The sequence below is a fragment of the Oryctolagus cuniculus genome, chromosome 7, assembly GCF_051225735.1.
Source record: "Oryctolagus cuniculus isolate XC-2025 breed Fujian yellow rabbit chromosome 7, ASM5122573v1, whole genome shotgun sequence".
Lineage (NCBI taxonomy): Eukaryota > Metazoa > Chordata > Mammalia > Lagomorpha > Leporidae > Oryctolagus > Oryctolagus cuniculus.
Genome location: NC_142873.1, coordinates 126,767,890 through 126,790,279, shown reverse-complemented (window position 1 = coordinate 126,790,279; position 22,390 = coordinate 126,767,890). Strand labels below are relative to the sequence as shown.

At 47.2% G+C, this 22,390-nt stretch overlaps 1 protein-coding gene and 1 pseudogene across 5 annotated transcripts in view; both read right to left on the bottom strand.

The window, feature by feature from the left end:
* Nucleotides 1-1,385, bottom strand: part of EFCAB14 (EF-hand calcium binding domain 14) — a 46,535-nt gene extending 45,150 nt beyond the window's left edge. The window contains exon 1 of one of the 4 annotated variants that reach the window (XM_070078553.2): nucleotides 199-1,385. In XM_070078553.2, coding sequence (XP_069934654.1) covers nucleotides 199-383 — 185 coding nt within the window. In that variant the 5' untranslated portion in view covers nucleotides 384-1,385. The remainder of the gene's footprint in view (nucleotides 1-198) is intronic. The other 3 variants (XM_008265292.5, XM_089337382.1, XM_089337381.1) reach the window with 3 other exon arrangements.
* A 15,359-nt stretch (nucleotides 1,386-16,744) lies between these two features.
* On the bottom strand, nucleotides 16,745-17,184 carry LOC100341791 (small nuclear ribonucleoprotein G pseudogene; annotated as a pseudogene). Its single transcript, XR_016237371.1, has one exon. The product of XR_016237371.1 is annotated as a small nuclear ribonucleoprotein G pseudogene (transcript).
* Nucleotides 17,185-22,390: the final 5,206 nt, after the last annotated feature.

Below are 22,390 nucleotides of genomic sequence, written 5' to 3'. Positions count from 1 at the left end.
CCCCAGGTCTGCACATGCGCCCTCGGCTCAGAGCGCCTCTCTCCACACCTAAGGACGGGAGCTCGTCTCCTGCCTAGCGCCTTTCACCTTGGCCTTCCAAGGTCTAGCTACACCCTTCTTCCCTTCCCAACAATTCGCCCTCCTGAGAGTGAAGGGGCTGCCTAGTCCCCAGCCCATCCCTACCGCGGCCTCACTCACTTGACAAAGCGGGAGCGGTTTCCAGCCGCACCGAATTCCTCTTCCTCCTCAGAGCTGGACTCCGTGTCCGAGTCCGGAGGCTCCGTGCGGAGCAGGCGGTGGCTGCTGGCGCCCTTCTTGGGCTTCTTTCTCCGGCTGTCCGCGGCCAAGCCGATCAACGCATTGAGCTCTCTGCGTTTTTTCATCTTCTTGTGTGGGGTGAGCGGAGCGGCCACTCCTGAGCTGCCAGGTTCGTATCCGACGCCCAACTCCCTTGCTGCCTTGGAGCTGCCTTCCAGGGTGGGGTATCCTGGGCCAGAGCCCCCTGGTCACTCCCACCCTGGGGTGGGACTGACCAGAACCGCTGGGGGCTGGAGACTGGAGCCCAGAGGAAACTGGAACTCAGATTGGGGGCGGGGTGGGGGTGGGATGGGAGAGATCACATAGAGATGGCCGGGGAGCTTGTGATCCGAACGGGCATGGAGTGTCACTGAGTGGAAAGGGGCGGGGGGAGAGGGGCAACCTATCTCCCACAGCGGATACAAATCCAAGTCAAGAACGTGAGCGTCTCAGCCCTGACAATACTTCTAAGTGTCCTCAGAAAGCCGGGGAAGAACACACAGGCTACTTATTTTGGAGATCCGGGGAAAGAAACTTGTTCTTGAATTGCAGAGGTGCAGAGCTAGCCAGTGGCAACTCGCCAGTCCCTCCCAGTCTGGAGAGGTGGGAGCAGGATGGGGCTCCCGGCCGCCCAGAGAATGCCGGGGCCGGGAAGCCGGCTGGGGTCTGGGCTGATCCCGGTCCTCCCGTCTCCGACCTGAGTCTGAAGAGAGCCCGAGATCGAGGGCGACCCGCAGCCCGACTCTGAGGGCCCGGCCTGAAAGGAGCCAGTCCCACGACAGGGGAGACCCCCAGCCCTGCTGTCTGGGCCTGGGGGGCGCAGTGCTGAGGGGCGAAGGCGGCTCAGCTCACCTGAAGCCCTCCCGCCCAGAGTTTGAGGTGTTCCGGCACCGGCGACTCTCGGCAACTCACACGCGCCGCTCCCACGCCAGCCGCGACTCCCGGCCCCACTCCGGTTCCGGCCGCGGCTGCTCTCGACGGGCTGGCGGCAGCAGCGGCGGCGGCGGCGGCGGCCGCGGGGTCCAGACCCGGGCCATCGCTCCAGCCCCAGCTCACTTCCCCCTTGGCAGCGGCCGCCGGCACCGCCTGCCAGTAAGCCGTGCCCCCATTGGTTGCCCGCCGGGTGACGTCACGCCGGAGGGCGCGAGCGGAGGTGGGAGGCGGGGCATTAAAGGGGCCCTGACTCTGACCAGGGTTGCGTCCCGCTCGCCGGTTAGGGAGGCCCCGTCCCCAGGGGCGCCGCCCGGGACCTGAGCTCACCTGAGCCGCGCCCGAATTTGGTTTCTGGAGGCGCGGGGGCGGGGTAGACAAAACAAAATAGCTGGGCCACCTGCTTGGAGAGTTCTTCTGCCTCCCTGGTCCCGGGTTGTGCATTGGACTAACCCAGCCCAGAGGCGCCGCCCCGCTGACTCGCAGGCTGTTTACTAAAAGTTTAGGCGTCTTTCAGATTAATGACCCAGTTGAGCATACGCATTCATCCAACAAATATTTAATGAGTGCTACGTGTCAGAGGTTTTCTAGAGCCGGCGATACTCCAGTGAACAAAATACTGCCTGTATAGGGTTGCAAGTGTAGCAAATAAAAACACAAGGACACCAGTAGAGTTAGAGCTTTGGATAAACAGCGAGTAACTTTTTAGTGTAACTAGATCCCATGCAACATCTGGAGATGCTCATGCTGAAAGATTGTCCGTAACTCAAGTTTAATTGGGCATCCCGTATTTTCTCTTTCGATTTCTGCAGCTGGAGATGGAGGCCATAGGCGAGACTGGCAGTGATGGAGAGAGCGTTCTGGATGCTTCTTGAGGACAGAGCAGACAATGTCTGCTGATGCCTTAGATGAAAGGCATCAAAAACAAATTATCAAAAAGCTCATGGATGACTTCAGGGGCTTGAGGTGGGATAAGAGGGAGACGGTGGAACTGAGATGGAGTTGGCCAGGTATGGGGCAAGCTTGGGAAGTCAATTCAGCTTTCAAATGGAGAATGTCAGGTAGATGGTATATCCTCTGGGGGTTCTGAGTAGAGACTGGGACCTGCAGTAGAAATTGAGATGTCATCAGATATGAATGATATTTAAAGCAACATGCTTTGAACCATAGAAGAGTCACTTGAAGTAATCTCTTGTGACACACAGCCCTTGTCTGAGAATTCCCAACCAAAGCCTGGGTCTGGATCTAACTTGACTTGAAGTGGTTAAGGTGTTAGTGACAAAGACCTTACAAATATGTGGTGACTGCATAAGTGGGCGGTGCGGCATAGAGCATGGAGTGGAGTTTGGGAGTTAAGAGGCCCGGGATTAAATCATGAACCTAACACTAGTTCTGCCAGCATGAATGCATTGTTTTCCTGCTGCAGAATGGAGATGACCATTGATTTCACAGGACAGATGATGAGAAGATGATAGTGGCAGCACCTTGGAAGCCCCCGGTCATGGTGCAGTTCCATCTGCATTGTCCCTTTTTGCTTCTGGAGTTGCACTGCCCAAAACAGTAGTCATTACCCACACATGGCCACTTTTCTCTTTTTTAAGATCTTATTTATTTATTTGAGAGGTAGAGTTACAAACAGGGAGAGGGAGAGACAGAGAGAGAGGTCTTCCATCTGCTGGTTCATTCCCCAGATGGCCACAACGATCCAAAGCCAGGAGCCAGGAACTTCTTCTGGGTCTCCACATGGGTGCAGGGGTCCAAGGACTTGGGCCATCTTCTGCTGCTTTCCCATTGGCAGAGAGCTGGATCAGAAGTGGAGCAGCTGGGACTTAAGCCGGCACCCACATGGGATGCTGGTGCCACCAGTGGAGGCTTAGCCTGCTATACCACAGCGCTGGCCCCAGCCACTTATATTTAACTTAATTGAAATGATGTAGAAATTTGGCAATAGTTCCTCAGCTTCACTAGCCACTGTGTCCAGTAGCCATATGTGGCTGGTGGCTACCAGGCAGCACAGAATGGAACAATTCCAGCATCCCAGAATGTGGGACTGGACAGTTGTGCACGAGTACTTCCCTGCAGGACTGGGGATGGACAGGTCAGGGTTCTGACTTCAGCAACCATTTCACAAACACATCCTGTGGTCACCAGGAGCCCCAGGCGAGAGAGGAGCTGGCTCAGGGTGAGTGGGCCCTCCTGTGAGGTAGAAGCACAGCCTGACCATGGGAACCAGGGGCTGAGGAACCCAGGAGAGAGAGGCAGGGCCAAGGATGTACCACTCCAGCGCATGGCTTCCGGTCAGTCACGTGCAGTCCTCTCCGCAGGGGTAAGGGGCTCCCCCAGGGATGCATGGGGGGAGCTGGTGGTGGGTGGGGAGGCTGCTGCCTCAGCCCTTTGTCCGCCTGTTTGCCCCGATCTGTGGACAACACTCCGCCTGTGTTGGGTAAACATCCCACAGGATGCTGAGTCACCCTTTGAAAGCTGCTGGCCAGGTGTTTCTCGGCTCTCAGGAGCTCTTGGACACCTCTCTGGCCTCCTCCCTCAAATGTGGGACCCTCGAGGTCAGGGATTGGGCAAACCTCTCTGACCCCGTGCTGCCCTCCCCAGGTCAGGACCCTCCTCCTCCTGTATGCACATTCATATTCTGGCCCTCTGCCTGAAGGGCCCTCTTAACCTATGCAAACCTTGCCCGAGATGCACAGTGAGTTGGGGAAGTCCCTTTGCAGTTCTGGTGCTTGAACATCCCTGTCTGTAGAATGGGGTTCATAAGGTTCCTTGCCCAGCCTTCTGCTCGGTGTCACCTGGGGAAGGGAGTGACATGAGAGTGCTTGATGTGCTGTGAACTGTCATGCAGAGCCAGTGGCTGTCACCTGTGGCAGGCTCCCAGCAGCTCTGTGGGGGTGCGTGGGCAAACAGGATTTCACTGCATTCAGAACCTCAGCCTGTTAATGGCAAAGCCAGATCTTCAGAGCCCTTGTCACGTTGCAGGGTTCCACAGAGCGCTTTCACTTGGGGAAACTGAGGCACAGAGTAGGGTACAGATTCACCCAGGGACACCCAGGCCTCCCACTTCCTTTAAGAGCTGAAGTTCTTAAAGACCTGGAGTCCTCTCGCACTTGGGGTCCAGTCTGTGTCTGAATTGCTGCCACTTGGCAGCTGTGTAATCTTGGGCAGATTCTGGAGCCCTGAGCCTCAGTGTGACTTTTGTGGAATGGTGGGGAAAATCGTACCCAGCAGTGGCTACAAAGCGCATATGAAAATGCAATGCGTGGCCCCTTGTTCAGAACCCAGAAAGTAGCCTTTTTCTCTTTCTTCTGCCATTGCTCTTTCAACCTGTTACGCTGTTTACTACTCACCTATTCGTTTAATGTTGTGCTCTCATGGGCCTGGCGATGTGAACCAAGTGCAAATCATCACGGGGGTGTGGGGCGCTGCCCACATGCACCTCGCCTTCCTCTCCCTGTGCCTGCATCTAAGCCCTTGTCTGGCACCAAGTTGTGGCGGGTGTGGGTAGTTGGCAGGGGTGGGAGGAAGAGGCAGCTGAGAAGCCAGCTCAGAGAGAGGAAGGCCATGTGTGAACCAAGCCTCCAAATCCCAGTGTATGCTTCATTAGACTTCACTTACAAAGCACAAGGTCAAAGATAAAATTATTGAGAATTTCCAGATAGTAACCACAGAGCATTAAGCCTCCAGTGTGGGGCACCCCCCTTTTAAAAGATTTATGTGAAAGTCGGACTTACAGAGAGAGAGGGAGAGACAGAGGTCTTCATCTGCTAGTTTGCTTCCCAGATGACTGCAACAGCCGGGGCTGAGCCAGGTCAAAGCCTGGAGCCAGGAACTTCATGCAGGTCTCCTACAAGGGTAACAGGGGCCCAAATACTTGGAGCTTCCTCTGCTGTCTTCCCCAGGCCATTAGGAGGGAGCTGGACTGGAGGCGGGGCAGCCGGGACACAAACTGCACCCATAGGGGATGCCTGTGCTGCAGATGGTAGCTTCTCCTGCAAGGCCACAACACTGGCCCCTGGGGCACCCTTCTGAGTAGGGGGGTTCTGTGTAGCTGCACTGGTCAGCAACCATGCAGCTGGTCCCGATAGTACCCAGCTCCCAAAGTAGCTGCACAGAAGTCATGTGCGTGATACATAGGAGGTGCTTAGCAAACACCAGCTGTTCCATTATGTGATTATAAATTATTAACAGATTTATCATCGATTTATTAAATATGATCTTGATGATGACTCAGTTGTAGGAATATATCTTCATTTACCTAATGGGAAACCCAGCTTCCGTTTGCCACATGAACCTTCTTTGTCATCATCTCTCTGGATGCTTTGCTATGGTTAAAGCTGGTGCAGAGGAACAGAAATGAGTGTGTGAGCGCTTAGGTATCGGGTCTTCTTGTGTTCCTCCTCACTGCAGCAGTGAATTCCCCTAGGCCAGTGTCTTATCCTTGCTCTACCCAAGAAGGAATCCGGTGCTCAGGGATTGCAAGAGGCTTGCACAGGCACGCAGCCCATCAGCGGCAGATGCTGGGACTCCGGTCTGCAGCAGCTCACCTGTGAAGCCTGGGTTCTGCAGCTGGTGCTCAGCACTGGGAGAGCTCCCTCCTGGGGGCCATTGTCTACAGCTCCTAAGGAAAGGGACGGCTGCCAGCTGAAGCCGCTCAGCTCTCCCGGGATGGCCTGCTTTGCGTCCCCCAGCCCCTTCCCATTCTTTCTGCGGCTGTGCTGGCAGCTGCATCCTCTACCCTGATGAGGGGCCTGAGGACAATGGGAAGGGGAAGGATTGGGTGGTAGGAAAGAGGCCAAGCATCGAGCTAAACAATGGCTTCTCTTCCGGCGGGTCCTGAGCAGGCGGAAGCAGCAAGCGGTTCCCAGCATTATTGTGGGCAGGGGTGAGGGCAGCCCCCGCTCGGCTTCTCCTTCTGTTCCAGGCATAGCCACTTGTGGGTTTCTGCAAGCTGTTGTGTCTCCACTAAGCAGTGACCTCAGTTTCCCCATGTACAAACTGTGTCTTTAGCATCCGGAACAGGGCCTAGTCCTGGGGGAGGGGAGCCTTGGTTGTTTGGGGCATAACTAATCGAAGTAGATGAGACTCTAAACACTTTCCAGGCCTTGTCCTTCATCTTGACAGTCCTAATCATCCATCCACCTATCTATATATCTATGTATATATGTATCTATCAGCGTATCTATCTATCCATCCATCCATCCATCCATCCATTATCCATCAATCATCTATCCATCATCCATCCATCCATCCATCCACGCAACCAATCTGCCCTGAATGAGCCCCCACTGTTTTGGAGATTCTGTGTGAGGCCCTGGAATGCACCAATAACACCAAGGTCTGCCTTGCAAAAGCTCCCAGGAAGCTGATAAAGTGTGCTGCCTTCCCCCATCCCCTTGTAAATACTGCAGAAAAGCTTAGAAAGCAAGCCTGGCATGACTGTGTGTACCTGAGGAGGAGACTGATAACCCTGGGAGGAAATAGCCTGTACATGGCCCCCAGCCCCCCCGCCCCTGCCTCTACTCCTGCCCTCTCTCCCTCCAGCAGGAGCTGGAGAGGAGGCTGGAACTGGCTGGGAAGGAGCCCCTGGCGGTGCTGTTGGGCTGAATCCCAGCCACTCTATGCCTTTCCCTCTCAGAGTCTGTCTCCTCATCTGTAAGTTGCTGCTGACAGGGCTCGCCTCCTGACCATGCTAGGGGTAAGGGCTAAATGTAAAGGGTGGGCATCCGGGGCTTCAAGGGAATTGCTCAGTGTACCGAGTGGCCAGGGCGGCCAGGAAGTGGGGCCCTGAGAAATCTCATTTGAACCGGGAGCTTAAACAGCATAGGCTGGGAGAGAAGATGAGTAGTTGGATTGTAAAGAGAAGGATTTTCTGAGGAAGGGCCTGCTGCACATGGTGTGTGTGTGTGTGTGTGTGTGTGTGTTCCCCCATCAAGGCGTGTGTAGATGAGGGAGTGAATGGTGGGAGATGCTGAGTCAGCAAGGCCATGTGTGAGATCCCTAGGGAAGGCCTCCTGGGTCCTCCAGAGCTCTTTTCTGAGGGAACAGCACTGGCTCTGTGTGTCCAAGTGCAAGACTGCAGTGCCGGCTCCACCTGATTGATACCAGCCCCTCCTTAAGCTGAGATCAATACTAGGGAGATGGGAAAAACAGGCACAGCCTTGTGCTGCCCTCTGCTGGTGTTCTGGACAATCATACTTCTAAAACGCAAAAAAAGAAAAACAGAAAAAAAGAAAAAAGAAAAAAATGGCAGCTCCTCTATTTATACTCCTACGTTGGCTCCAACAGACAGACAAGATTATATTCCTGTTGTTTAAGAGCTCCTGGTGTGCGTGCCTGTGTGCATGTGTGTGTGTGTGTGTGAGAGAGAGAGAGAGAGAGGCAGAGAAAGAGAGAGAGAGAGAGAACCATAAAGTCATGAGGGGTAGGTGTTTGGCACAGCAGTTAGGATACCACTAGGGATGCCAGTATTCCATGTTGGAATGCCTAGGTTCGAGTCGCAGCTTCTCTACTTCTGATCCAGTTTCCTGCTAATGCACACCCTGGGAGGCAGCAGAGAATGTCTCAAGTATTCGAGTCCCTGTCACCCATATGGGAGACTCAGATGGAGTCCTTGGCTCATGGCTTGGGCCTGGTTCAGTCCCTGTTGTTGCCGGCATTTGGAAAGTGAACCAATAGACTGAAGACCTCTCTCTTTTTCTCAAATAAGTAAACAAAATGTTAAAAAGTGCAATCAACACTAATATAAGATGCAGAAAACACAGGGATGGCATCAGGAACAGGCTTCATGGGTAATTCTCGTTCGTTCATTCATTCATTCATTCATTCATATCTATCATGTTTATTCTGGCCTTAATGTATTACAAGCTGTATGTTTGTGCTGGGGCAACAACAGGGAAAAATTAAAAACCCTTGCCTGCATGGAGCTCACATTCTAATGAAGTGGAATAGTGCATAACTGAAATAGGTAAATGCATACAGCATTGATGAGAGTATGGATCCTCTGCCTCCGGCGCCAGCACCCCAGGTTCTGGTCCCACTTGGGGCGCCAGATTCTGTCCTGGTTGCTCTTCTTCCAGTCCAGCTCTCTGCTGTGGCCCGGGAAGGCAGTGGAGGATGGCCCAAGTGCTTGGGCCCTGTACCCACATGGGAGACCAGGAGGAAGCACCTAGCTCCTGGCTTCGGATCGGCACAGCGCTCTGGCCGTGGCAGCCATTTGGGGGGGGGGTGAACCAACGGAAGGAAGACCTTAAAAAAGATTTATTATTTATTTATTTATTTGAAAATGAGAGTTACAGAGAAAGAGGGAAGGACAGAGAGATCCTCCATCCATTGGTTCACTCCCCAGATGGGCACAATGGTCTGGGCTGCATTAGACTGAAGCCAGGAGCCAAGAGTGTCTCCCAGGTCTCTCATGTGGGTAGCATGGACCCAAGCACTTTGGCCACCTTCTGCTGTTTTCCCCAGGTCATTAGCATATAACTGGATCAGAAGTGGAACAGCTGGGACAAGAACTGGTGCCCATATGGTATGCTGGTGTCTCAGGCAGTGGCTTTACCCACTATGCCACAACGCCAGCCTGTAGTGATTACAATTTTCGAAGTAATGTTTGACTTTAGTTTCTTTTTTTTTTTTTTTTGACAGGCAGAGTGGACAGTGAGAGAGAGAGACAGAGAGAAAGGTCTTCCTTTGCCGTTGGTTCACCCTCCAATGGCCGCCGCGGCCGGCGCGCTGCGGCCAGCGCACCGTGCTGATCCGATGGCAGGAACCAGGAGCCAGGTGCTTATCCTGGTCTCCCATGGGGTGCAGGGCCCAAGCACCTGGGCCATCCTCCACTGCACTCCCTGGCCACAGCAGAGAGCTGGCCTGGAAGAGGGGCAACCGGGACAGAATCCGGCGCCCCGACCGGGACTAGAACCCGGTGTGCCGGCGCCGCTAGGCGGAGGATTAGCCTACTGAGCCACGGCGCCGGCCTGACTTTAGTTTCTGAATGTGATTAAGTCATATACCAGACTTTCTGTCCTGCTCAAAAAACTTGAAAATTGGAAAAATAAATGAAACAACACTTTAGGGATTGGATTACAGCATAGGAACATGGTCTCTGGAAGAAATAAACAAAATGAGTTTGATGAGCACCCTAGATTTCTACTTGAAGGCTTTTTCTGGCAGATGAAGGGGGGAAACTCAAGTAGAGAACAAAGGTGGTTTTGTCGAAGACAGAGGTGTTGGCACCCGGAGAGTCTGAGAGTAGAGATTTCAGAGAAGAGTACCAGAGAGGGCAGTGTTCTCCGGAAAAAGACCTCCAGACATTTGTACAGGGATCTCCCTTGAGTTCTTTTCTAAACTTTAAATTTTCCTGCATAGGGCGGAACTCCATAGAATAGGTAAATAATGACTAGAAGAATATAAGACAAATACTTCCCACAATTCAGTCAGGGCTAGCAGACACTCAAATTCTCGCTGGACAGAGTAGAAAGAACTTGTCAAGTACCTGGAACATTTAATAGAGACCCCAAAAGGGTCTTGATAGTAAGACTAACCTAGTTTTGGTGTAAAGGCTACTCTAGAATCTCACCTAAAAAGTTTAAAAACAAGCCTCAAAAGTCAAAAGTGGATTGACAAGTAACTTAACTGCCTATCAAAATAAAACAAACTTAAGCACACTTGACAGGAGACTTACAAAGCTTCAGAGCCTTGGCCATTGAACATTCATGATATCCAACATCCAACAATGATCAGAGAGGTAAAGAAGCAGGAAGGGATGACCCAGGACTGGAGAAAAACCACAGTGTGAAAATAGATCCAGAAGTGATGGAAATGATGACATTAACAGACACGGATTTTGAATTAGTAAAAATACATGAAATGCTTAAAAAAACATAAACACAAGGAGAGAAGTAGAAATTACCATATGGAACTGCTAGAGTTTAAAAGTGTAATATCTTGGGGTTAAGTTGTTTCTGGAATGCCCACATCTCTTGTGGAGTCCTGGCTTGAGTCCTGGCTACTGCACTCTGATACGGTTTCTTGCTGATGTGCATGCTGGGAGGCAGACGTACATTAGCAGATGGTGACCTCAGTACTCAGGTCTCTGCCACCCACATAGGAGGCCCAGATTAAGATCTGGGCTGCTAGTGTTGGCCTGGTCCAGCCCTGACTGTTGCGGGAATTTGGAGAGTGAACCAATGTATGGAAGATGGTTCTCTCTCCACCCTTTTGCCTTTCAAATAAAGTAAAAAAGTGCAATGCCTGAGCTAAAAAGGGCATTATACAGTTTAATAGCAGATTAGATACCAAAGGATAAATCAGTGAAGTTGAAAACATAGCAATAGAAAATATCCAAATTATAGTGCAGAAAGAAAAAAAGATTAAAAGATAGGAAGGAGACTCAGTACCTGTAGGATAGTATCAAAAGGTCTAAGGTGTGTATAGTTGGTGTCTCAGAGAGAGTAGAGGCAGAAAAATATTTAAAAGAAATAACATCAGGTATTTTTCCAGATTTGAAAACCATAAACAACTGATCCAAGAAGCTCAACAATCTTAAGCAGGAATAACACTTAACAATTATCATTGCTTTCCCATTAGACCAAAAATGATGGAATTATGTTCTTAAAGAACAGAAATAAAAAAAGAAATCAAACTAGAGTACTCTTCAAAAATGAAGGCAAAATAAAGACTTTTTGGAAAAAAACTGAAAGAAGTTATGTCAACAGTTCTTCTGTACTATAAGAAATGTTAAAGAATTTTCTTCAGTCCATAGTAAGATACTAGTGGAAAATTGGAATTCTACAAAGGAATGAAGACCACTGGAAATAGTTAAAACATTTAAGTTGGCTATTTAAAGCGACAATAACAATGTGTTATTATGTTTACAACTCATAGGATGGAGAATAGGGAATTGTATTGTACTTCCTTCAATATGTGTAAAGTGGTATAATTTCATTTGAAAGTAGATTGTAGGGGCCGGCGCTGTGGCTCACTTGGTTAATCCTCTGTCTGTGGTGCCGGCATCCCATATGGGCACCGGGTTCTAGTCCCGGTTGCTCCTCTTCTAGTCCAGCTCTCTGCTGTGGCCCAGGAAGGCAGTGGAGGATGGCTTAAGTGCTTGGGCCCTGCACCCGCATGGGAGACTAGGAGGAAGCACCTGGCTCCTGGCTTCAGACTGGCATAGCTCTGGCCGTAGCAGCCATTTGGGAGGTGAACCAATGGAAGGAAGACCTTTCTCTCTGTCTCTCTCACTGTCTAACTCTATCTGTTAAATAAATTTTAAAAAAAGGTAGATTGTGATGAGTTACAGATGTATATTATAAACTGCAGAGAAACATCCATGACTAGTAAGCCAGTGGCAGAAACAAAACGAAATGATAAAAAAAAATCCTCCATCCAAAAGAAGACATGAAAAGAGGACAAAGCTCATACCAAAGCTTGAGAATAGTGCTTGAACTTACTTAAGCATTTATGTTGGAAAAGAAGAAAGGTTGAAAACTAATTATTTTTATACTTTAACACTTTACAAAAAAGAGCAAAGTAAACTCAAGAAGGAAGAAGCAAATAATAAAAATAAAAATTAAATAAATTAAATAGGAAACAAACATTTAAAAAAATTATACCACAGACTGGTATTCTGACACTATCAATAAGATTGATAGACTTGTAGTGAGGCCAATCAAGAGAAAAGAGAGAAGATGCAAATGATCAATATTGATAAATGAAAGAGAAGCCGCCGCTACACAACTTTCAGACACAAAAAGGATCAGCGCGGTGTGCCGGTCCGCAGCGCACCAGCCGTGGCGGCCATTGGAGGGTGAACCAATGGCAAAGGAAGACCTTTCTCTCTGTCTCTCTCTCTCACTGTCCACTCTGCCTGTCCAAATAAATAAATAAATAAATAAATAAATAAAAAAAGGATATTAAGATAATATTTTGAAAAATTTTATGACCATCAATTTGTCAATTTGAAAACTTAGTTGAAATAGATAAATTCCTTGAAAAACACAAACTGCCAAAGCTTACTCAAGAAAAAAATGGATGACCTAAATAGTCCTATATCTATTAAATAAATTAAATTTGTAGAAAAAATATTCCCTTACAAAAAAAAAAAAAAGAAAAGAAAAGCCTGGTTTATATAACTTCATTGCTGAATTTTGTTTAACCTATAAGGAAGAAATAATACTAATTTAATACAACTCGTTCAAAAATTTTCTAATATTTCTTAAGGTCAATTTTACCCTGATATTAAAATCAGACAAAGATAATATAAGGAGTGAAAAGATGATGCTTTCTTATAGAAAAAGATACAAAAATATTTAACAAATATTAGCAAATTAAAATCAGCAATATACAAACAGGATATATCAACCAAGTGGAGTTCACTATAAAAGTGCAAGATTGGTTTAACATTTGAAACTCTGGGCTGGCACTGTGACATGATGGGTAAAGCCATCACCCACAGTGCTGGCATCCCATATGGGCACCGGTTTTAGTCCCGGCTGCTCCTCTTCCAATCCAGCTCTCAGCTATGGCCTGGGAAGGCAGTGGAAGATGGCCCAGGTCCTTGGGCCCCTGCACCCATGTGGGAGACCTGGAGGAGGCTCCTGGTTCCTGGCTTCAGACTGGCACAGCCCTGGCTGTTGCGGCCAATTGGGGAGTGAATCAGTGGATGGAGGACCTCTCTCTCTCTCTCTCTCTCTCTGTTTCTCTGCCTCTCCTTCTCTCTCAGTGTAACTCTGACTTTCAAATAAATAAATAAATCTTTAAAAAATAACATTTGAAACTCAATGTGATTTATGACTTTATAGAAAAAAGTAGGAAAACAGTGTGATCCTAACAGTATGTTCATAATAGGCGTTTGACCACATCCATCATCTATTCATAATAAAAACTCAAGAACACTAGAAGTAGAAGGACATTTCCTCAGTGTGATTAAGGGCATCTATGAAAAGCCTGTATCTACCTATTGTAGATAATGCTAGAGACAGAAAACTTTTCTTGTAAATTAGGACTAAGGCAAGGATGTCTCCTTTTTTAAAAAAAAATTTTTTTTTAAAGATTTACTTGAAAGGCAGAGTTAGAGAGGTAGAGACAGAGAGAGATCTTCCACCCACTGGTTCACTTCCCAAATGGCTGCATCAGCAGGAGCTGCAAAGCCAGGAGCCAGGAGCTTCCTTCAGGTTTCCTGTGTGGGTGCAGGGGCCCAAGGACTTGGGCCATCTTCCACTGCTTTCCCAGGCCATAGCAGAGAGCTGGATGGGAAGCAGAGCAGCTGGGGCTCGAACCAGCGCCCATATGAGATTCTGACACTGCAGGTCAGAGCTTTAACCCACTGTGCCAAAGCGCTGACTCTGCAAGGATATCTTCTTTCACAACTCTGTTCAACATTATACTGAGGTCCTAGTTAGTATCATGAGCTGAAATACCAAACCAAATCAAACCAAACAAAAAATCAAAAACAAGAACCACACGACTAGATATGAAGAAGTAAAGCTTTCTTTCTTTACAGATGATACGATTATGTAAATGAAAACCCCTAAGGGATCAACAAAAGAACTATTCAAACTAGTATATCAATTTAGCGAAGTCACAATAAAAAAGGTCAATATAAAACACTGTATTTTAGGAATGAACAATTGGAAAAAAGAATTTAAAAAACAATGCCATTTACAATAACAAAATGTAGAATATTTATAGATAAGTTTCACAAATTATGTGTAAAATCTGTGCACTAAAGCTACAAAATATTGCTGAGAGACCAAAATAAGACTTAAATAAATGAAGATATTTATCATGTTCATAGATTGAAAGACAAGGTTGTTAAGATAATCATTATTCATGCTTACAAGTGCTTTTTCCTTTGGTAGAAATTGACAAGTCAAGCCTGAAATACATACAGGAATGCAAAGAATTTAAAATAGTCAAGAAGGTTTTGAAAAATAAGGGTGAAGGCCGGCGCCGCGGCTCACTAGGCTAATCCTCCGCCTAGCGGCGCCGGCACACCGGGTTCTAGTCCCGGTCGGGGCGCCGGATTCTGTCCCGGTTGCCCCTCTTCCAGGCCAGCTCTCTGCTGTGGCCAGGGAGTGCAGTGGAGGATGGCCCAGGTGCTTGGGCCCTGCACCCGCATGGGAGACCAGGAAAAGCACCTGGCTCCTGGCTCCTGCCATCGGATCAGTGCGGTGCGCCGGCCGCAGTGCGCCGGCCGCGGCGGCCATTGGAGGGTGAACCAACGGCAAAGGAAGACCTTTCTCTCTATCTCTCTCTCTCACTGTCCACTCTGCCTGTCAAAAAAAAAAAAAAAAAAAATAAGGGTGAAGCTGGAAGTTCCTCACTATTTGAGTCCAAGATTTAATAGAATGTGACAGTAACCAAGATGTGAACAAAGTGTAGGATCAGACCATGTGGAAATCTCGTGAGAAAATAATTCAAGCAGGGAAAAGAGAAAGTGCAAACGACCCGAGGTGGGAGAAAGTTTGTTAGTGAGATCCCAGTGAGGCTGTGGCCAAATGCAGAGAGCAGCAGGAGATGATGTCTGGCAGATAATAGAGGCCAGATAACTGCTGCGGAGGCTGTCTTACCCCAAACGAGTCAGGAAACTGTATGTATTTATTTGTTTCACAGTGAGATAGAGATAGAGAAAGACATAGAGATGCAGATGATTCACTGCACAAATGTCCTCAACAGCTGGGCTTGGGGAGGAGCTGGGAAATCAGTTCAGGTCTTCCAAGTGGATGGCAGGGACCCGACTGCTTGAGCCACCATCTGCTGCCTCCCAGGGTCTGCACTGGCAGGAAGCTGGAATCAGGAGCAAGAACCTGGAATCAAATCCAAGCATTCTGATATGGGATATGGACACCTTAACTGCTAGGCTAAATGCCAGCCCCACTATTACAGCTTTGATAAGAGGAATCTATTATCCCTCTTGATGTTTTAACAGGATCACTCTGGTTGCCATGTTTGCATAGAGTGAAGGTGAGCAAGGGCAGATGCAGGGAAATCAATTTAGAGGCTACTGTAATAATCACAGGTGACAGTGATTTGGTTTAAGGTGCAGGAGGTGCAAACTGGTTGTTTATGAGAGTGGAGCTGATTGAATTTGCTGATGAAATGGTTATGGGGTATGAAAGAAGGAAAGAAATAAATGAAGGAAGGAAGGAGAAAAGGATGAAGAAATGGATAAATAAAGAAAGAAAGAGAAAGAAAGAAAAAGGAAAAATGGAGACATCAAGCTCTGGACAACTGGAACACAGAGTTGTGAATTATTAGATGAGGAAGACAGCAGACGTCATTTTGTAAGGGGCATATCAAGTGTTTTGTTGTATATTTGTTCAGTTTTAGATGTCTGTTGGACATCCACATGGATCTATAAAGTAGTGAGGGATATGAATCTAAAGTTCAGGGCAAGGTCTAGATTTAAAGCCATGAGACTTGATTAGATTAGTAATGGGATGAGTAGAAGGGCAAGAGTCACAAGAACTGAACTCTGAGGACCTCCAACCCCCCGCTGGGTGGAGATGGGAGAAATTATCAGACAAGTAGGAGGGAAAGCATTGCTATGAACAAAGGTGTATAGGAACAGAGTCTACTGACGGTGTTAACAATAAGGGCTTGGGGAGCCATGAGTGAATGTCATACTAAGAGCATCACTGAAGTCTTTCTAAAAAGACAATGTCATGGTCAGCTTCACAACTCAGAAGGATTGCTTTGTTAGCTTTGAGGGGATGAGATGGAGGTGAACCTATGGGCAGGAAGACAAGCAAAGGGGCAAGAGTAAGCAGATTGGAACAGGACCAATGGTCTCCTGATATGGGATGTCCTTTTTCCAGCCTGGAGGGTCAAGGTTGCTGGAGATTTGTCGAGGACCACCCACCCCTTCCTGGGCCTTTTCATTGTGGCCTGAACCTTGTGAAGAGAATGACTTGGGCTTCTGTCCATGGTGCTGATGTGTAAGTCTCTGTGTCCACCTCTAGAAGGCACACCTGTGTTCCCATTTCAGATCCCAGGACTGGCACAAAACAAACAAGCCCAGCATTGGCAGGAAGCTGCCTGAGTGGAGTGGGACTCAAACCCAGGCACTCTGAAATGGGACGAGGGCATCCCAAGTGGCAGCTTAACCAGTATCCTAAACACTTGCCCCAAATCTTTATTTCCCAAATCTTTATTTTTATTTCCCAAAATCTTCTGTATTCATAAGATGAGGTTAAGCCAATGGTTTCATTTTCTGTGAAGTGTTTAACCATGATTTTTGTTTATTTTTCCTTCTTTGATTGATTTGAGACTTTTTTTTACAGATTCTAGATATAAACTATTTGTTGTTTCTCTTTTGTAACTATTTTCCCCCAGTTTGATTTTATCAACAAAAGTAGTTATTTTAAATATATATTAATTTGTTAATTGTTTATGATTAACTCCTTTTCATGTAAATTGTTTAAGAAATTGTTTACTAGGTCAATGTTACAAAGTTATTAATATACTCTTTAAAATTTTTATTATAAAAGGAAACAATTTTCATATGTGCAGCTTTTTTTTGACTCACAAAAGTTTATTTAACAAAAAATTTAATATGAAAATGTACATGACCCAACTTTTACATCATAGTAAAACAGGTCCTTTGGAGAGGGAACATGGGTTTTGAACAGTCATACTTGTTCCAAGGCTTCTAACATGATGATACTATTTCCTCGTATTACCACCATTCCAATATTGTTCTGTTGTCCACTATTTGCCATCTCCACACATTCATCTATCACGAGGTTAATAAAGGGATCAAATCCCCGTAGGATTCCCTGGACATGTCTGCCACCATTTAATTTCAATGACAACTTCTTGTCCATAAACTTTTTCAGCTCGGGAGGGTGAGCTTTGCTCATGGTGTCTGCTCCAAGCGCTGAGAGATTCCTTGAAACGGAATTCGCAGCCTCCTTCACGCTCCCGCCCATATGTGCAGCTTTTAAAAATTTATTTATTTATTTATTTTTTTGACAGGCAGAGTGGACAGTGAGAGAGAGAGACAGAGAGAAAGGTCTTCCTTTGCCGTTGGTTCACCCTCCAATGGCCACCGCGGCCAGCGCGCTGCGGCCAGCGCACCGCGCTGATCTGAAGCCAGGAGCCAGGTGCTTCTCCTGGTCTCCCATGGGGGGCAGGCCCAAGGACTTGGGCCATCCTCCACTGCACTCCCTGGCCACAGCAGAGAGCTGGCCTGGAAGAGGGGCAACCAGGACAGAATCTGGTGCCCCGACCGGGACTAGAACCTGGTGTGCCGGCGCCACAAGGCAGAGGATTAGCCTAGTGAGCCACAGCACCGGCCCATATGTGCAGCTTTAAAAGCATAATGATACTTCCCACTGTACCATCCATCCCTCACTCCCACCCTCTCATTATTTTTCTCTTAATTTTTACATGCTTTCAATTTTCTTTATAATAACAAGCTGAACCCTCCACAAAATAAAGAATCCAACAAGTAATAAATAGAAAAAACACTGTTTCCCAAGAGTATAGACAAAGACTGTAAACAATAATCAAATCTCAAAAAGTCAATTTTGCATACATACATATATATATATATTTTTACAGGCAGAGTGGACAGTGAGAGAGAGAGAGAGACAGAGAGAAAGGTATTCCTTTGCCATTGGTTCACCCTCCAATGGCTGCCGCGGCCGGCTTGCTGTGACTGGCGCACTGCGCTGATCCGATGGCAGGAGCCAGGTGCTTCTCCTGGTCTCCCATGGGGTGCAGGGCCCAAGCACTTGGGCCATCCTCCCCTGCACTCCCTGGCCACAGCAGAGAGCTGACCTGGAAGAGGGGCAACCGGGACAGAATCCGGCGCCCCAACCGGGACTAGAACCTGGGGTGCCGGCGCCGCAGGCGGAGGATTAACCTAGTGAGCCGTGGCGCTGGCCCGCATACATATATTTTTGTTTATTTTGTATATTAGTTATATTAGTATATTAGTTATATATTGTACATATATATTTTGTATATTAGTTACCACAAACAAGGGAAAAATATAGTATTTGCCTTTTTGGGACTGGCTTATTTCACTAAGATTATATCATTATAGGTCTCCATTTGCATCCATTTTGTTGCAAAAGACAGGATTTCATTCTGTTTTTCTGGCTGAGTACTATTCCATCGTGTATATATATCATAGTTTCTTTTTCTTTTTAAAGATTTATTTACTTTATTCGAAAGATTTACAGACAGACAGGAAGGGAGGGAGGGAGAGAGGAAGGGGGGGAAGAGAAGAGAAGAGAGAGAGAGAGAGAGAGAGAGATTCCATTTACTGGCTCACTCCCCAAAAGGCCACAATGGTAGGGGATGGGCCAGGCCAAAGCCAGGAGCCCAGAGTGTCTTCTGAGTCTCCTGTGTTGTGTAGGAGCCCAAGCACTTGGGCCATTTTCTGTTGCTTTCCTAGGAGCATTAGCAGGGAGCTGTATTGGAAGCGGAGCAACTGGACTAGAACCGGCTCCAACATGGGATACCAGCATTGCAGGCCACAGCTTTACCCACTACGCCACGACACTGACCCCACTTCCTCTCTTTTCTTCTGTTATTTTTCCATGTTCAAAATCACTACATCTTTTCTCCATTCATCCATCTTGAGTACTCAAGAGCTTTCTCTTAATATTAACACACTTCTTAAACTAAAAGCTTTGAAGTTTTATTTTTAATTTTGGTCCTTATTCCATCTTGATTGAGTTTTTTTTGTGAAAATATAGGGATCTAATTTCATTTCTTTTCTTTCTGTTGTATTCTGTAATAGATCTTCTGTTTTGAGGTTGTCTATTCTAATCCACATTGGCCAGTTTATACCATTATACTGCCATTTAAAAATATTTATTTATTTGAAAGGCAGAGCTACAGAGAAGCAGAGGCAGAAAGGGGGGGGGGGGAAGAAGTCTTCCATCCACTGATTCACTCCCCTAATGGTCACAATGGCTGAAGCTGAGCTGATCCAAAACCAGGAGCCAGGAACTTCTAGGTCTCCCACACGGTGCAGGGGCCCAAGGACTTGGGCCATCTTCTACTGCTTTTCCAGGCCATAGCAGAGAGCTGGATCAGAAGTGGAGCAGCCGGGTGTTGAACTGGTGCTCAAATGGGATTCTGGTACTGCAGGTGGTGGCTTTGGCGCCAGCCCTGTGTATCAATTCTAAGTGCACATAATTGATAGTAGATTGGTGGCTTGATTAAAGAGTTGTTATAATTATTTGAACATAGGTCTTATACAATCTTGTATTGCATTTATGTCTATATATACAGATGGCTCCCAACTTCAACTTGGGATTTTTGACTTTACCATGCAGCAAAAGCAATAAGAATTCAGTAGAAATTGTTCATTAAATTTTGAAGTTTGATCTCTCCTTGGGTTAATCACATGCCCTATGATCTTCTCCAGTGATGTTGGGCAGGTGTCGCTCCCCCTCTTCATGGAGGAACGACACTAAACGCTGCCTAGGCTTCATATCCGAGTCACGGCACCATTATGTCGCTCCCCCTCTTCGCGGAGGAACGACACAGGACCCTGCGCTGTTCTTTTGCCTGCTCGGCCCTTCCCGGGTTTGCTGCTGGTTCTTCCCGGGTTGGCTACCGTCCCTTCCACCTCCGTGGAAGGGCGGTTCCCCCTGCCACTTTCCCCACTTCCACGGGGGAGCGGCACACCGCCGGCCAGCTCTCTCGGGGGCTGCACAGGTGTTCCTTCAGATAGATGTTCTTGGTGCATGTTGTCTCTCTCCTCCTTTATAGTCCTCTTCCACCAATCCCAACTCTGCTACCCACACGCCGAGTATGCTGCTCTCCTCCAATCAGGAGCAGGATCAGCTCCTGCAGGTCATCACTCAAGTTGGCGAGAGGCAGCTGCGTAGAAGTTGTTACTCCCTCCTCAGCGCCATATTGTGGGAGAGCAGATGCATAGAATAAGTCTTAATTCCAGTAACAGTCTAGTCCGAGTTGCTCCCCACAGGCAGGAGTGGTGAGCCTGGCACACAGTCTGCCATACTATCAGGGGTAGAACAACTGATACTCTCCAGTGTGCAGTGTTGCTAAGTTGTGGCCTTTGAAAGATTAGGTGTATTAAATGCATTTGACTTCCAGTGAGTTTCTCAGGACACAAACCCATTTTAAGTGAAGGAGCACTGTAATTTTGTTGCTATTAAAGGTGACATATTTTAAAACATTATTTGAAAGAGAGAAAGAGAGGGAGGGAGGGAGGGAGAAAAGGAGGGAGAGAGAGAGAGAGAGAGAGAGCGAGCACACGTTTAATCTCCAAATGCCTGCAACAGCCAGAATTAGGCCAGGCCAAAGCTTGGAACCACTAACTAAATCTAGGTCTCCCCTATGGGTGGTAGGGACCCACCGACTTGCGCTATCACTACTGTTTCCCAGGGTACACATTAGCAGGAAACTGGAATGAAGAGTGCAGCCAGGACTCAAACCCAAACACTTGACAGGGGATGCAGGAATTCCAAGCAACATCTTAACTGCTGTGCCAAATGCCTGCCCCTAGGTGACATCTTTTAAATATTGTTGTCTGTGAAAATATTTTGTTGTTGATATATAGAAACATAATGACTTTTGGGTCATGATCTTCCATCTAATTGCCTTGCCATACTCTCCAAATAATTCTAACAATTTGCCCATGGATTTTGTTTTGTTTTGTTTCATTTTATGCAATCATATTAGGTGCACAAAATTATAGTTTTATTTCTTCCTTTCCAATCACTTCTGCCTGAAAGTCTTTTTCACCTACTTGGGCTAAGATTTCTCCTTTGTGTTCTCTAAGTCCCTATGTGACCCTTAAGCATAGTTCTGATGGTACTGGATTATTATTGCCTGATCACTTGTCTATCTACTAACCTGAGGATTCTTTGAGGATGTAGAATAATTGGTCTTCAGATCCATGATGCTCAATAAGTCTTGAACCTACAGTGAGTGTTTGGGAGTGATAGTAATCATTTATTGCACACTGTGCCATGTATTTTACATAAATAACTTCATTTAGTCCTCCTACCAATACCATTAGATGATGTGATTATCTCTTTTTTTTAAATGACCAAGCTGAGACTCAGAGAAGTTAAGGGACTTAACAAAGGTCACATGGTTAGAAGGAGGCTGACCTTGAGTTTGAACTTGGATGTAACTCCTAACACTTTTCTCTTAATCCCCATTCTTTATGGCTTTCCCAGGGAATTACTGAGTGAATGGGAAGGAGGAAGGATAGGGTGCCTCCTTCAGTCTCTAGGGGGTTTAGGAAGATTCCTTGGGGTCCCCCTTTCCCTGAAGCTACTGGTTCTGGTTGCCTCAGGAGAATCTAGTGGTGTCCCTGCTGACATGGGGAGGCCCATTTTACATTCTGGGACCCCTTCAGCTGTTTTGGGGAACAAGACTATGCTGGAGGTTCAAAGTCTAGCAGGACTGTCACAGGGGCTGCTCTCCTGGGGCAGCTCCTACCAATTCAGGCAATTGGAGAGGTAGGCCAAGACTTTCCCTTGTCCAAGGAGTGGCCAGGCAGCTCTAATTCCTCAGACATCATATGATTGCTGACTAATCCAGCTACAGGCTTGGTAGCCTAATGGCCCTGAGGCCTCAGCCTGGGAATTTATAAGGGGCAGTCCCCAAGGCCAGCCCTTGGCACCTGAACTTAGCCAGATCCAAGATTTAGGGCTCATGTTAGTGAGCCTGGTCTGGAGCCAAAGGTAGTTAGGAGCAGAAGGAAATGTGCCCCTATTTATAGCGACATCTGTCCTACACTGCTGCAGAGTAATGGCTGTATCGTTACATCTCAGATCTAAACTACATACTTCCTGCAATTGCAAGCGAGCCTTATGGTTAGCCTTGAGCTTCCTGAAAGCCAAGGCACAAAGGAAACCACAACAGATATCAGAATTTCATTTCATGAAATCCATTGAGAGCCATAAGATGTAAATAAGAATGCCTTGAATAAGCAGTTCCTTAGTCAAATAAACTTGGCAAGCACTGCCTGTATTGCCCCAGCCCCTACATCCTGTTTGAAGATTCCTCATGGCATTGTATAATGAAGGCTCTGTGACATCTTGTAGCAAAAATCAAAAAATTTTTTCCATCCAGAGTTTTCCCAGTCTAATTAATTGATTGTGGAGCCCCCTTTTCATGGAAAAAGTTATCAACATTTGCAAGAAACCAGCATTTTCTT